At 36.7% G+C, this 16,698-nt stretch overlaps 1 protein-coding gene across 1 annotated transcript; it reads right to left on the reverse strand.

Moving 5' to 3' along the window:
• Positions 1–9,361: 9,361 nt before the first annotated feature.
• LOC127746690 (uncharacterized) lies at positions 9,362–13,982 on the reverse strand. The gene is made up of 5 exons (XM_052260668.1): positions 13,609–13,982; positions 12,766–12,820; positions 9,659–9,877; positions 9,509–9,559; positions 9,362–9,430 (listed from the first exon to the last, which is right to left on the reverse strand). Exons 1-5 carry the CDS (start codon positions 13,980–13,982, stop codon positions 9,362–9,364), a joined length of 768 nt encoding a protein of 255 aa, XP_052116628.1.
• Positions 13,983–16,698: the final 2,716 nt, after the last annotated feature.

The following is a 16,698-nucleotide window of genomic DNA, read 5'->3' on the forward strand; positions in this document are numbered from 1 at the left end:
AATGGAGTTTAGAGACTCATGCCGTCACAAAGTATGTAATTCAGATCTGAAAATGTCATCAGGTACAAGAAATGTCTGTAAAAGTTATTTAAATAGTAAACTAGTACCCTAGGTTTACAGAAAATGAATAAACTAAGATAATTGGTGCAGAAATCCACTTTTGGGGCCCACTTGGTGTGTGCTGGGGCTGAGATTAAAGCTTTCCACGTGTAGAGGCCTTTCTTGGCGTTAAACTTCAGGTTATGACGTGTTTTGGGCGTTCAACTCCGGATAATGACGTTTTTCTGGCGTTTAACTCCAGACAGCAGCATGAACTTGGCGTTTAACGCCAAGTTATGTCGTCTATCCTCGCGCAAAGTATGGACTATTATATATTGCTGGAAAGCCCTGGATGTCTACTTTCCAACGCCGTTGAGAGCGCGCCAATTGGACTCCTGTAACTCCAGAAAATCTATTTCGAGTGCAGGGAGGTCAGGATCCAACAGCATCAGCAGTCCTTTTTCAGCCTAAGTCAGATTTTTGCTCAGCTCCCTCAATTTCAGCCAGAAAATACCTGAAATCACAGAAAAACACACAAACTCATAGTAAAGTCCAGAAATATGATTTTTGCCTAAAAACTAATAATATTCTACTAAAAATTAACTGAAACATGCTAAAATCTACATGAAATTACCCCCAAAAAGCGTATAAAATATCCGGTCATCATTACCGAAGGTGTTACCAGCTATTGAGCAAGGAAAGCAGTGGAGAGTGTCGGAGGATCAAGATGGATTATGGAGATTCAAGGGTAGGATCATTGTGCCGGATGTTGGCACTTTGTGGCAAGATATCTTAAAGGAAGCATACAAAATCGGATTCTCTATTCACCCGGGGAGTACCAAAATGTACCATGATTTAAAGACAATGTTTTGGTGGCTGGGTATGAAAAATGTTGTGGCGGAATATGTTTCAAAGTGGTTAACCTGTCAGAAGGTAAAGATCAAACACCAGAGACCTTCCAGAACGTTGCAACCTTTAGAGGTTCCGCAATGGAAGTGGAAAAGCATTGCGATGGACTTTGTGTCGGGATTGCCAAGGACTAGGGTCGGTTTTGATGCTGTTTGGGTGATTGTGGACCGACTAACGAAGTCAACTCACTTTCTACCCATTCGGATGACTTACACCCTTGAGGAGCTAGCACGGTTATACATAAAAGAGATTGTGAGACTTCATGGTGTACCTGCTACTAAAATCTCTGATAGAGATCCTCGTTTCACTTCGAGGTTTTGGGGTGCATTTCAGAAAGCTCTCGGGACCCGATTAAGCTTGAGCTCATCTTACCATCCTCAAACAGATGATCAATTCAAGAGGACGATCCAAACCTTAGAAGATATTTTGAGGGCTTGTGTTCTGAATTAGCCGGCGAGCTGGGATCGATACGTGTCGCTAGTGGAGTTTACGTACAATAATAGCTACCATGCGAGCATCAGAATGGCTCCGTATGAGGCTCTGTATGGAAGGAAATGCCAATCTCCGCTATGCTAGTATGAAGCTGGGGAGAAAGGCTTGTTGGGGCCAGAGATGATAGCTGAGACCATTAAACAAGTCAAGAAAATCCGAGATAGGATGCTTACTGCACAGAGTCTTAAGAAGAGTTACGCCGATCAGAGGCAGAAGCCCTAGGAATTTAAGGAAGGAGACCATGTTTTCCTTAAAGTTACTCCAACCACGGGAGTAGGTAGGGCAATTAAAGCGAAGAAGCTGAATCCTCGGTACATTGGTCCATTTCAGATCCTGGAGAGGGTTGGACCGGTGGCATATTGAATGGCTCTACCATCACACGTTTTGAATCTGCACGACGTATTTCACGTGTCGCAGCTTCAGAAGTATACCCCTGATGCTAGCCATGTGTTAGAACTTGAATCGGTTCAGTTAAAAGAAGATTTGACGCTTCCAGTGGCTCCGGTCAGAATTGACGATACGAGTATTAAACGGTTGCGTGAAAAAGAGATTTCGTTAGTCAAAGTGGCATGGAGCCGAGCCGGTGTTGAGGAACATACTTGGGAACTTGAGTCGGAGATGTGAACTGACTACCCGCACTTATTCTCAGGTAATTAAATTCGAATTTTGTGGGTGAAATTTTCAATTAGGTGTGTAAAATGTAAAACCTGGTTAATTAATGACTAATTAACCCATAAATGAGAATTTATTCTAGAAGGCCAAAAATGTGATTTTTATGGTTTAATATGATAGAGGAGATTGAAACAAGAATTTTGATACCAATTTTATAGAAATCGGCCCAAGATTAGACCGAACGGGCCAAACCGGGTCAACCGGACCCATATTGGGCCCTTGGCCCAACATAACTAAACCTAAAACCCTAATTTTCAGCACTCTCTCTCCTATCTACACACAAGAACATGCTGAAAAAGGAAAGGGGAGGGGAAGAACACTCTTCCAAAGTTCTAACCCTCACTTGATCTTCAAACCACCATAACTTTTGATCCGGAGCTTCGATTGTCGCACCGTTTGTAGCCACGCGTTCACCACGACGAGATATACAAAACCCACTACTTTATTCTTGAGGTAAGACACGATTTTGTCTCAGTTCCTCAGCCCTTAATTTCGAGTTTTTGGGTAAAAAGTGTTGAGATTTTGGACTCTTTGATGTTATAGGACCCAACTATCTTGAAGGAGAAGATTAATCTTACCTCCTTGATCCTTGGGTGTGGTAAGATTCTCAACTCTAGTAGAATTTGTTGGTTTATGATGTTTGGGTATTGAGGTGTTGTGTTTGGATATGATAATTGTGGCTTAGGTAGTGTGTATGTGAATATTGAAGCTTGATTGAGATTTTGGAAAGCTTGGAAAAGGGCTTTGGTGTGCAAAAATCTGTTCTTGGATGTGTTGAAGCCTTGAGAGCTTGTGGAAAAGTGATTTGGAAGTGCTCCAGATTGAGCGGGGAAATCGGCTAAGGTATGGTCTCGGTTTCCTGTATCTAAAATGTAATCTGGTGTGAAAACTTAGGCTAGAGGACCTAAGATAGGAATTAAAATGTTGATGTTGTTGAATGGTTGAGATATATTGTGTGGTCATATATGTGAATATGAATATTGGTGTGTTGATGGTATGATGCATGAGAGATATACATATTTGGATATATGCTTGATGATTGATTGAGGTTGATGGTGAGGGTGCTATTGGTTATATATAATGATGGTTAATTGGAAATGGTGTTGTTGGATATTAGGATGAGGAAAGATATATGACATGATATTGTATTTGAAATTGAGCTATTTATTTGGGATTGGTTAAAATAGTGGATTGGTGGATTGTGAATTTGGTAAAAGTGTCAATGTATGAGTTAAGGAGGCTTGAGGTTGATTTTTGGTATGTTTTGTTTGGTTTTGAAAAGGGGTTGAAATTGGTTTGTTTTGAAAATGGCACCTTGTGGTTTTGTGTGAAAATGTGGTTTTTGGGAATACTTTGATGGAGCATAACTTGGACTCTGGATCCCCGATTTGTGTCAAACTTGTTTAGAAATGAAATTGGATCCGAGATGTCTATGCCGTTCAAAAATTGGGTGAAAAATAATTTGAAACGGTGAAGGTATGCCCGTCAGAAGATTGGGATTTGAAATTGTGAATTCTGTAGCTTTTTAACTTAGTAAAATTATTGGCAGAAAGCACTCCCACGCATAAGCGTGGCCGACGCGCACACGTCATTTTCAAAATTTCACATTCAACGCGTGCGCCTGGCCGACGCATACGCGTCGATGGGCTGGATTAAGTGCCCAGCCAAATTTTCCAAGAGTTGGGCGGGAATGGTGCTGGTTTTGTACGTGGGGCACAAAACGTACCCACGCGTACGCGTGGCTGACGCGCAGGCATCGCTTGGCTTTTCTCCCATCCATGCGTGCACGTGGATGATGCATACACATCATTGTACTTTGTGGCTTTCCACGCGTGCGCATGAACGACGTGCATGCATGACCCTGTTTTCACCCCAAATGTTGATTTTGAGTTTTCAAAGCTAAATTTCATACTTCTAAGCCTCTGATCTCACCCCTTAAGTCTTAATTTATTATGATATGCCTAGCAATGGGAAAAGAGCTAAGGAATATGGTAACTTGCGAATGAAGAAAGGGGAGAATTAATGATCAATGATGATTAAAGATGATTGTATGAGATACGGAGGATGGCGGTGGAAGTGCTTCATGTGCCATGAGCCGAAGGGCTGTATTTGTTAATACATTGGCTGATTATGGATTGAACTATGAGCTGGATGGCTGAGCTATTGCCAAATTACGGCAGAGCCATTATTGAATTATGGCTGAGTATGATTGCATATATGCTCATTGAATGAAATGTGAATGTTGCACTTCTACTATCTCAGATACGAGTTTTCCTGGGTGAAAGCAGTGGCTAGCCACCACGTGCTTCAGGTGGAGACTCGATACTCTGTTGACCCTATGTCGTAAGTGTGGCCAGACACTGTGAAAGTTTCGGATGAGCTCGCCCCCGTGAATATACACCAATGAGGGTGTTGGATATGAATTATGATTTATGTTGAGTATAACTTGAGTTGGGGATGTACGACAGAGGGACAGTCAAATGGTTTGCTACCAGGACTTGTTGGGTTGGCTTTATAACTGACAGGATAAGACTCATCGGCCATTAGGACAGGCATACATCATATGCATTTTATGTGAATTATTTGGAATTGCCTAATTGACTGCATATTACTTGCTAATTGTCTAAATGCCGTATCTGCTTCCTATTTGTATATCTCTTTGTCTGATATAATTGTGTTTGCCATATTATACTACTGCTGGTAGTTGGGAGGACTGAAGGATTTGGAAAGGGAAGTATTAGTTAGACTGAAGATCTTTAGTCAGTTGTCATTTATGGTTTAGTCTGTTTATAAGCTTTGAATTATCTGTTGGAAGTTCTAGGATTGCCTTCGTCTTTCCTAGGATATTACATGTTAGATATGTGGGCACTGTTACCATATTGAGAACCTCTGGTTCTCAGCCATGTGGATTTTGTGGTTTTCAGATGTAGGTCGTGAGGTTCCTCGCTGATGCATACTGGAGACTTCTGGATTAACGAAGATCCTTGGTTCTCGGGACTCTATTTTTGGTTTTATGTTTTTGTTTAGATACTTTTATCTCCACTAAATAATACATACTGTGTTGATTCCTCTTAGAGGTTGTTTTGGAGAGCAGGTTTTGTATTTTGCCCTTTGGGGTTTCCTTTGGGTTCCTTGCTTTCTCTATTTGTGTATATATTTCTATGCTCAAACCGGTTATCTTCGCAACCGGATCTTGAGTCTTGACATTGATATTTTTGGCACTCCTTTGTATATATATATATATAATCTCACGTTAGCTTATTCCTTTATCAGTTATGTTATGTTATCGATCGGAGTATTGCGTTTTTCAAGTTATCGATTTTGTTTTACCCCTTTTTCTTCAAAGGCTCCTAGTTATAATAATTTTTTTCACACTACTATACATACATATATATATCAAATCGCTCAATGGGGGTACCATTCCGGGAATTTATAAGTGCCCGGTCACCCTTACATCAGAGGGTCAACAGAGTATCGAGTTTTTGACCTGGTACACGTGGTGGCAAGCCACGGTACTTTACCCAGTGAATCTCGTATCCGAGATCATTTGATTATTCAAACCAAATATCATACATAATCATTCAAGGCATTTTATATTCAATTCATCGCTTTCTCAACTTTACTTCACCTCCAAGTTATTTCCAATTCCTAACTTCATCTAGCTAATTATCAAGTTTAATACTATTATTTATGACTAAAGGAATGAAAATAGAGGTTTAGAAGTTTGAAATAAGGTTTAAAACTCAGAAAATCATGTTTGCTGGAATAGGGGCCACGCATACGCGTGGCTCATGCGTACGCGTGGGAGTGTAAAAAGGTAGCTCGCATGCGCATCCCCTTGTCATGCGTATGCGTAGGTGAAAAAAATTTCAATACGTGTGGGCCAGGCGTACGCGTGGACATGCATGTTGGCTCATTACGTGTACGCATAGAGCCACTCGTGTACGCACTGTAAAAAATTCCATACCACGCGTACGCGTGGGCGTACGCTTTCCAAAAATCTGATTCAGTAAAAACTACATAATTGCCTATTCCAAACCAAAACTTTCATCGAGCATAACTTAATCATTTTAAATTATTTTTCATCCGTTCTTCGAACGGCATAAACTTCACGAATCCAATTTTTTTATCAAAACAAGTTTGATAAACCTCCATTTCATTGTTTATTCCATACACATGTCAGCCACTTACACCTGAAAAATCAACCCTAACACATACAATAACCCAGCCACAAAATCCTACACCATTTTATCATCCATCATACAACAACATGACACACTTTCACAATTCACAATTTCACCATATATTTAATCAATATGTATATAATCATATCATTATCAACTTAACATTTATCACACCATTATCCATACATCAACAATTACCTTTACATAACTAACTCACATCCTAAATGTTAAGGACACTAAACATTATACGTTTTTATACGTTCCAACTTATCCTAAGGTCATCTAGCCTAAATTTTTACAGAATATTATATATTAAATGCAAGAAATCTAAACCATACCTTGGCCGATTTTCTCGTATTGTCCAAAGCAACTTACTAAAATAAACACAACCCCCAAAAGTTCAATAAAACATCTTCCTCCAAGTTCCAATATCCACAATTTCAAATTCCAATTATTTGTTCACAACCTAATACACATTCATACCACATATATACCCATTTTAGTACCCAAAGCACAAATTTAAAATATTTAGATAGAATTATAATATCCTCACCTTACCCAAGCTTCATATAAGTAAGAGTGAACGTTTTCCTCAAGCTAATTAATTAGATCCTAAAACATCAAAAACAAGGAAATTCAACACCTCCACATGATTTTTCGAAAATTGGGGAAGAAGAGGCTGAGAGTGAATAAGCAAATTACCTATGACATTGTTCTGGTAGAAATGTCAAGCTCGACGCGGTGGTCGCGTGGCCGCAAATGGTGCAGCGATCGGAACTCGAACGGAGGAGATACGTGGGTTTGAAATTAACGTAAGGGTTGGGGGAAGTTTTCTTTTCTCCTCTCCCCTGTTAGCTTTCAGCGCTGCTTCTATTGAATTTGTAGGAGAAAATGAGCTTTGGCTCATTTAAAGGTTGGTCCGGTTGGGTCCATGAAATCGGTTTGGATCCAGTTCAACCGGTTTGGTCCATTCGTGTTTAATCTTGAGCCGAATTCTTTGAAATTAGTGTTAAAATTCTCATTTTAGATGAGCTCTATCCTAATTTAATATAATATTCATATTTCTGATTTTCTTTATCAAAAATTAATTTATTGACTGATTATTTACTAATTTAATGGATTTACACTAAGAATCCCCCTTTCATTTCTTTTCGAACTTGTGTCTCTTAGCTTGTTATGTTGGATTTATTTGGTGCAATAAAATATTTTTTATGCTTGAAAAAAGAAAAAAAATAATATTAATTGTATATATCAAAGATGGAACTAAATGAAATATTAAGGAGAGATAAAAATATTTACAAAATAAAATAAAATTAAACTAAAATTTTAAGAGAGGTTAAACTAAAATTTATATATAATTTACATATAAAAAATTAAAATTAGAGGAGGTCATTGCCCTTTTACCACTATGTGGTTCTGCCCCCTAGTATATATATATTTAACATCATGCATATACTAAAAATCAATCTCATTTGAATATATACACATCGTCAAGTAAAAGATAAAATAAAATGGTCGAAGAAAAAATCTTATTTGAAAATTATGTAAAATGTATTTATTTTAATTTAGTTATAGATATATTTTAGTTATATCTATGAGATACTTTAATTATTATGTTTTTTTCAAAGAGTTCTTTTTTATTATTTTTTATTTTAGAAATTAAGAATTTATTTTAAAAAGTATGTATAGTAAAATATATGTATCTTAAATTATTATTAAAAATATTAAAAATAATTTATATCCATTTATAACACTAAATAAACAAAAGTTTTTATAATAATTGAGTATAATATATTTTCGAACATACTATTTTTTATAATAATTTCTTAGGCTATCTTTTTAACTTTAAAACAAACCACAACTTAAATATCATTTTCACGGTGTAATCTAATTGATGTGAATTTTAAAAATTTTAGTTTATTTATTAGGTATATTTTTAATGAAAATTAAATACAATGGCTATAAATATAATGACTATTAAATGCATTTTCTTTCATAAAGTACAATTGTATTTGTTTGTCAGACACATTTTAGATATGAACTTATATCCGACATACTTGGACTTTGGATACATCTAAATGCTATTACGTATCAGTGTATTCAGCCTTATTATTAATATGTATTATATTCTTAAATGAGTTTAGAAATAATATATACTATTATTTATTAAAACGAAAAATATTTTAAATACTTTTATATAGTTAAAAGAAAAATTAATTTATTTCAAAACATCATTAAAATTTGTCAAAACATCATTAAAATATATATCAAAACATTATTAAAATTTGTCTAAAAATACTTTATATTTTATATGAGATATTCTCCACATCCAAACAATTTTAACATCCAAGTTCATCCAAGTGATTTTAGGTCACGCGCTTTTCTCGCTTTCTTCTTCCCTCACACTTCTTCTCTTCTCTTCTTCTCTTCTCCTCCACGTTTCTTCTTCTCTTCTCCCCCACGCTTCTTCTCTCACTCGTTTATGCACGGAGTGCCTTGTTCTTCTTCTTCACCTTCATCCTCCTCCTCCTCCTCATTCTCCTTTTTCTTTTTCGCGTTCCTTCTTCTTCACGTGTTTTCTCCTTATCGTCATTCTTTTGTTGTTGCTGCTACTATATTTTTTGTCATTTTCTTCTTCTCTCTCTAGTGAAGAAGCAGTAGAAGGTGAGGAGGAAGAGTTTTGAATTGTGCAAAACAGAAATGAACCGAAATAACCAACACCATTAAACCGAACACTAATCATGTGTTGAATAAAATGTGATAAACATTCAATCAGAAAGAAAAATATTTCTGTATGCACAAGGACTCAACTGAACACACTAACAATCAAGTGAATCAAAATTAGCAACTCCACTGAACCAACACTATTGATGTTCTTAATAAAACGTGATAAATATTTAATCATCAAGAAAAATATTAGTACATGCACAAGGACTCAACTGAGCACACTAACAATCAAGTGAATCAAAATGAGCAACTCCACTGAACCAAGCAACATTCATGTGCTGAATAAAATGTCATAAACATTAAATCATCAAGAATAGCATTTTTTCATGCAAAAGAAGTCAACTGAACACATAACAATCAGGTGAACCAAAATGACCAATACCACTGAACCAAATGTCAATCATGTGCTGAATAAAATGTGATAAACATTCAATTAGCAAGAAAAATATATCTGCATGCACAAGGACTCAACTGAACACACTAACAATCAAGTGAATCAAAATGAGCAACTCCACTGAACCAACACTATTGATGTTCTGAATAAAATGTGATAAACTGAAACATATTTAAAACAACGAAATAAAAATGTATAAACTAATAGAACGGGTGCAGACGAAACCGTCAGAAAAAAGCACAGATTGAACTGCCGATGTATGAAGGAAGCGCAGACGGAACTGCCGCTGTCTGAAGAAAGCACAGACAAAACTGATAGAAGAAAGCACAGATGGAACTACTACTGTCTGAAGGAAGCGCAAACAGAGCTGCCGCTGTTTGAAAGAAGCGCAAACGGAACTGCCGGAAGAGTAATCAACTGCCAAAAAACTGTTGAAAAAAGATGGCGAACTGCTGAAAAACTGCGGAAAAAGTGACAAAGTGTAAAGAAATGACAAACTATCGGAATATGATGAAAAATATAAGGTTTCTCTATGAGAATAAGTAAGTAGTGAATAAGCTAATCGGTTAAGTGAAAAGCATCAAAGCATTGGGAATCCAAAGCATTGACATCTACAGGTAGATCTACCACATTAAAAAGCTTCCACCTCCCCGTCCTATCAAGAATAAGCCCAGTATTGATGCACTGGTAGACTCAGCTTCGGGCTACAAATACTTGTCCTTTATGGATGCGTATTCAAGATACAACCAAATTCCGATGTACAAGTCGAACCAAGAAAAGACCTCTTTCATTACCGCTGTTACTATGTGATAATGACTTTTGGATTGAAAAATGTTGGAGCTACATATCAACGGTTGATGAACAAGGTATTTTTCTCTCACCTTGAAAAACTAATGGAAGTGTACGTACTTGTCAAAACCAAAGAGGTTGTCCACCTTTTGACAGACTTATCTGAGGTATTCAACATAATCAGAGAGCACGGGATAAGACTGAATCTCTCAAAGTGCACCTTCGCAGTAGAAGCCGAAAAGCTCTCAAGTTTCAGGCTCATCCAAAGGGGCATTGAGGCCAATCCGGACAAATACAAAGTAATACTTGAGATGAAAAGCCTGACTTATCTCAAAGAAGTTCAACAATTAAATGGAAGGCTAGCAGCCTTATCCAGGTCCTTGGCAGGGTCGGCCTTAAAGTCTCTACCCCTATTCTCAAAACTCAAGAAAAGTTATCATTTAAATGGACTTAGGAGTGTGAGCAAGCCTTTCAAGCTTCCAAAAATTCCTGAGTCAGCCGTCAATCCTCACCCGACCTATCCCAAGAAAAGAGCTCATATTGTATTTGGCAGTTGCAAGTAAGGCTATAGGTTTTGCTCTCGTCCGAGAAGATGAGAACAGATAGCAACCGATTTATTTTGTCAGTAAAATCCTGTATGGGTAGAGCTAAACTATCAAAAGATAGAGAAGTTCGCGTATGCCCTTGTTCTCACCTCTAGAAGGCTCTGAGCTTATTTCTAGGCTCATACCATAGAAGTCCAAACTAATCATCACATGAAGCATATCCTCCAGAAGATGGATATTGCAGGTCGGATGCTACAACAGGCAATAGAGTTGTCCGAGTTTGACATAAAGTATGAAACTCGAACGATAATTAAAACCCAATACCTAGCCAAATTTTTGGCAGAATACACGGAAGCACAATGGAACCCTACGGCTTAGAACTTATATGTAGATGGATCATTCAACAAAGATGGAAGTGGGGCAGGAATCATTCTGGAAAATGAAGAAGGAACTTGGATAGACTTTCATTGAAATTTGAGTTTCTGACTTCCAATAATCAAGCCGAGTATGAAGCCATGCTTGCTAGCTTAAAGCTGGCCAAAGAAGTCGGAGTAGTAAAATTAATAGTGTTCAATGATTCTTAAGTAATAACTTCTCAAGTGAATGGGACTTACCAAGCTAAAGATCCCAACATGAAAAAATACTTAGAAGAAATACTTGAACAATTAACTCATTTCCTAGATGTAGAGGCCCGACACATAGTTCATAAATCCAATATCCGAGCTGATGCCCTCGCCAAATTGGCCAGCACCAAGCCAGAGAGCAACAATAAGAGCTTGATCCAAGAAACTCTCCATGCACTATCAGTGGCCAATAAAGTCGATAAGTCAGACACACTGGTTATCTGCAATCTAAACTTAGGTTGGATGTCCCCTATTATCGAATATCTCAAATTTGATATCATCCCAAAAGAAGAAAGGAAAGCAAGGAGGCTCATAAGAGGAGGATAAAACTACACCTTGGTTCACAACGTGTTATATAAAAGAGGAGTATCTACATCTTTATTAAAGTGTGTCCCTACCTCCATGACTAATGAAATCTTAGAGGAAGTCTACAGCAGCATATGCAAAAACCACCTAAGAGCATGGTCACTAGCTAAGAAAGTGATTCAAGCTGGCTTCATTTGACCGATCTTACAAAGAGAAGCAGAATGGAAGTAGCTGACTTCGTAAAAAAATGTTCGCCTTGCCAAAAGCATGTTAATTTTCATGTGGAACATCCAGAAGAGCTCACTAGCATCACTTCACCTTGGCCATTTGCAAAATAGGGCTTAGATCTCCTCAGACTATTCCCACATCTAGGATAAGTAAAATACCTCATAGTAGAAATTGATTATTTCACCAAGTGGATCGAGGCAGAACCTTTGGCAATCATTACAGCTCAAAGAAGTTGGAATTTCTCTACAAGAACATCGTCAACTAGTTTGGAATTCCACATTCCATCATCACAAACAATGGAACTCAGTTTACCGACTCACCATTTCGAAGTTTGGTGGCAAGTCTTAAAATTAAGAACCGATTTACGTTGGTAGAGTACTCTCAAACCAACAGAGAAGCAAAAGCTACAAATAAAGTCATATTGGCTGGATTGAAGCAAAGACTACAAGATGCAAAAGGAGCATGGGCAAAAGAACCCCCTCAAATCTTGTGGGTATATCTGACAACTCCCCACTCAACAACTGGAGAATCTCCTTTTCAACTTGCTTACGGCATAGAAGCCATGATCCTTATAGAATTCAATGAAGAATCACCAAGGGTGAGATTCTACGATGAAGTAGGAAATGTTCGAGTTCAAAAGGAAGAGAATCTACACCTACCCGACCTTTTGGAGATCAGGACGGCAACATGAGTCTAGCCCTACATATCTTTATAAATAACTAACCCCTAAGATATCTCTCACTCATTTAGAAGGGAGATCTCAATAACTTTCCTAGAAAAAAGGAACGATCACCCACCCTCAAAGGTAGAACTACTCTAAAAGGTGGTTATCTATTCTATTATAAATACACTTATACCCTCAGGTAAGGGAGTTTGTAGTTTGTAGCTGCTGCATCGACTATGTAGGAGCCACTACAATTGAACATAGAATTGAAGCTTCCATTTGGAATTTTTCCAGTTAAGCCTGATTTTTCATTGAAATATTTTGCCATATGCAAAAATCAATCATCAAACATAATGCATGCACTTCATAAACTACCAGTGTAACAATTCATTTTTCAAAATAAACAATTCTTACCACTTATGCCTTTTTCCTAGAGCAACACAATTAAGGACAACCTGATGGCTCCAAGACAAGTTAAATACCTAATTATGGCCATTAACTACTATACGAAATGGGTAGAAGGTGAGCCTTTGGCAAGTATATCATTCGTAAACTACCGAAAATTCTTATAGAGGCAGGTGGTCCAAGGTTCAGAACTCCTGACGTCGTGATATCGGATAATGAAACACAGTTCTCCGATAAAAATTTTGGGGAGTTTCTATCAGGCCTTGCCATCAAACAAAAGTTCTCCTCTGTAGAACACTCTCAGAATAACGGACAAGCAGAGGCAGCGAATAAAGTATATATATGTATGTATGTATGTATGTATGTATATGAGTAAATAGCTATTTTTACCATCAAATATTTGACCACTGATAAAACTAACTATGAAAAAATTAAATTGATGTTGTACCCATGAAAGATTAGTATTGTTTGACAAAAATATTCAATCAGTAAATTTAAAAATGACTCTATTAAAAATTTTATGAAATTTCTAGAATACCTTTTTTTCTCACCTTCTCCATCTCCACTATTCTTCAACTATTTTTTAGAATAAGAACTGAAATCTAGCCATTAAAAATAACCAATACATTACCTGTAGCTTCGCGAGGGTGCTAGACAAAGAAGAGAAGATCTAGAAAATAAAGCAGGAATCAAGGCAAACAACAGCACAACAAGAAGCTTAGCATTGCCGAAAAAGTCATTAATGTTGCTCAAATGCTCGATAAGAAGGAGAGCCTCAGAGTCCACAATGTAGAGTATAGCAACAATCATCATCCTCGACTTCGAGCTCATCTCACTACCTCCAATGATGGACCTCACCACACCATACCCCATTGACACAATTAGCAGTAGAAGTCGTGACATTGTCTTTTTCACAGTGCTCAAGCTTATGGCCCACACTGTAATTCCCATGGGCCTGCTTCCGTTGGCATTCAAATTGGCATACTCGAAGTACCAAACTGCCATCTCGCACATCCTCAAAGAAATCACCACCGTGATATGTGGACGAAGAGGACAAGGAGGCGAAAAGGGTCTTACTGCCGCGTCGTGGAAGAAGAAAGCAATGGAGCGGTCGGTGAAGTGCTCCTTCGAGTACTCATGGATGTAGTCATTCACATTCGATTAATGTGCGATTAGAATAATCAGAATCATAATCATAATCAAATTTCTATAGCAACAGTTATGGTGGATACGACTCATAAACTGAAAATCCATCATCAATAAGCTCTATACTCTTTGATGGGATTCAATTGATGGATTCGATTATGCCTCCACCCCGACTACCACGACGACACAAGTAAGTAGGTAGGAAACGCTACTAACTTAGTTTAATTTAATTTGTTGATGATGTTTAATTATTAAGGTGGATTTTGGTTTTGATTTTAGTTCTTGTTCTAACAAGTGGTTGAATAGTAGTGAAAATGGAAAAAGGTGATAAAAAAGGTATTTTTAATGGAGTCAATTTTAAATTAACGATTGAATATTTTTGTCAAACGATACTAATTTTTCATGGATACAACGACAATTGAATTTTTTTTGTAGTTTGTTAGTTTTGTCAACGGTCAAATATTTAATAGTTATTTACTCAGTATAATATATATAATATATAGGAATATTTTAATCATTTTTTATAATAACAGTATTGTAGTTATTTTCTAAAAAATACTAATTTAGACTGATTCAAAATCTGGTTCACCATCAGTTTTCTATTAAATCAATTTGTCTGATCCAATTTTAACAAAAATAATACAATTTAATCAGTTACATATGTCAAATTTTAATTAGAAAAAATCAAACATCTTAAAAAAATTGTTTTAAACGTCTTTAACTAAACAACTCTGATCTTATATTATTTTTGTTGTCTCTTCAAATTCAAATAGACATACAAATTATCATTATTTCTTTTTTATTATTACTTCTCCAAATGGCATAAAAAGTATGATTTTCTTCCTATTTTTCTCCATTTCTATTACATGTTGTAACTTACAACAATAAGTTGAATGTTTCTCACCACAATTTTCAAGTCCAGAGTTCTTCTTTTATCCATTTTCTTCTTATTTTATATTTGGCTTGTTCATAATTAGATGTGGTCACATTCTTTTATATTACTATATTATTTGATTAGAATATCAGTAAAAATGATTAACACTAATCCTTTTTGCCACATACAACAACATTTTAGGTCTATGGCCACGGTTTTTTTAGCTATGGTAAAAAACCATGACCATAGACCCTCTATGGTCATGGTTTTTTTGAAAAGGATGACCATAGAGTACTTATGGTCACGGTTTTTTAAAAAAGGGTGGCCTAAAAAAGTCTATGATCACGGTTTTGAGGGAGGTCTATGGTCATAGTTTTTTACAGTGACAAAAAAGGGTCTATGGTCACGGTTTTTCAAAAAAGGGTGACCTAAAAGGGTCTATAGTCACGGTTTTGGGGGGTGGCCTAAAAGAGTCTATGGTCACGGTTTTAGGGGTGACCTAAAGGGGTCTATGGTCACGATTTTTCACAGTGACCAAAAAGGGGCTATGGTCATGGTTTTTCAAGAAAGGGTGACCTAAAAGGGTCTATGGTCACGGTTTTGGGGGGTGACCTAAAGAGGGTCTATGGTCACGATTTTGGGGGTGGCCTAAAGGGTCTATGGTCACAGTTTTGGGGGGTGGCCTAAAGGGGTTTATGGTCACCGTTTTTTACAGTGACAAAAAAGGGGTCTATGGTCATGGTTTTTCAGAAGAGTGACCTAAAAGAGTCTATGGTCATGGTTTTGAAGGGTGACCTAAAGGGGTCTATGGTCACAGTTTTGAGGGGTGGCCTAAAAGGGTCTATGGTCACGGTTTTAGGAGTTGACCTAAAGGGGTCTATGGTCACGATTTTTTACAGTGACCAAAAAGAGTATATGGTCACGATTTTTCAGAAGGGTGACCTAAAATGGTCTATGGTCACGGTTTTGGAGGTGACCTAAAGGGGTCTATGGTCACAGTTTTAGGGGTGACCTAAAACAGTCTATAGTTGCGGTTTTTCACCGTGACCAAACGATATCTATAGTCACAATTTTGAGGGGTGACCTAAAAGAGTCTATGGTCACGATTTTACAAAAGGATGACCTAAAAGGGTTTATGGTCACGGTTTTGGAGAGTGACCTAAAAGTATCTATGATCACGATTTTAGGAGGTTGTCCAACCCCTCTGTACACTCACGAATCACAAGCTTCTCTGCGTCGTTCGTCACACGTCGTGGGTCATCGTGCTCATCTCTTGTCGCCCGCCGTGTCCTCATTGCTCAAAAAGTTGTCTTTACTGAAAAGTAAATAAATCAATGTTTTGAGATTTTGATTTTTAAACTAATTTAAATTTATATAATTTTCAATTACAATTAGATATTTTTGTTTATTTGAAATTAATAAGTTAGATTTTTGCTTAATTAAAATTTAAAATTTTAGTAATTAAAAAAATTATATATAATTGAAATTAAATAATTAAAAATTTTAATTAATTTTATAAATAAAAAAATTATTTAGTTACCTCAACTTTTAAATTAAAATACTTATTTAAAAAATTAATTAAATAAAATGATACTTTTAAAATAATTTTATTGAGATAGAATTTAATTTTTAATAACTACTCTATTCCCTAATGTTTATTAAAGTTACTCAAATCCTTATTCCCAAAAACCCTAATCCTAA

The sequence above is a fragment of the Arachis duranensis genome, chromosome 4, assembly GCF_000817695.3.
Source record: "Arachis duranensis cultivar V14167 chromosome 4, aradu.V14167.gnm2.J7QH, whole genome shotgun sequence".
Lineage (NCBI taxonomy): Eukaryota > Viridiplantae > Streptophyta > Magnoliopsida > Fabales > Fabaceae > Arachis > Arachis duranensis.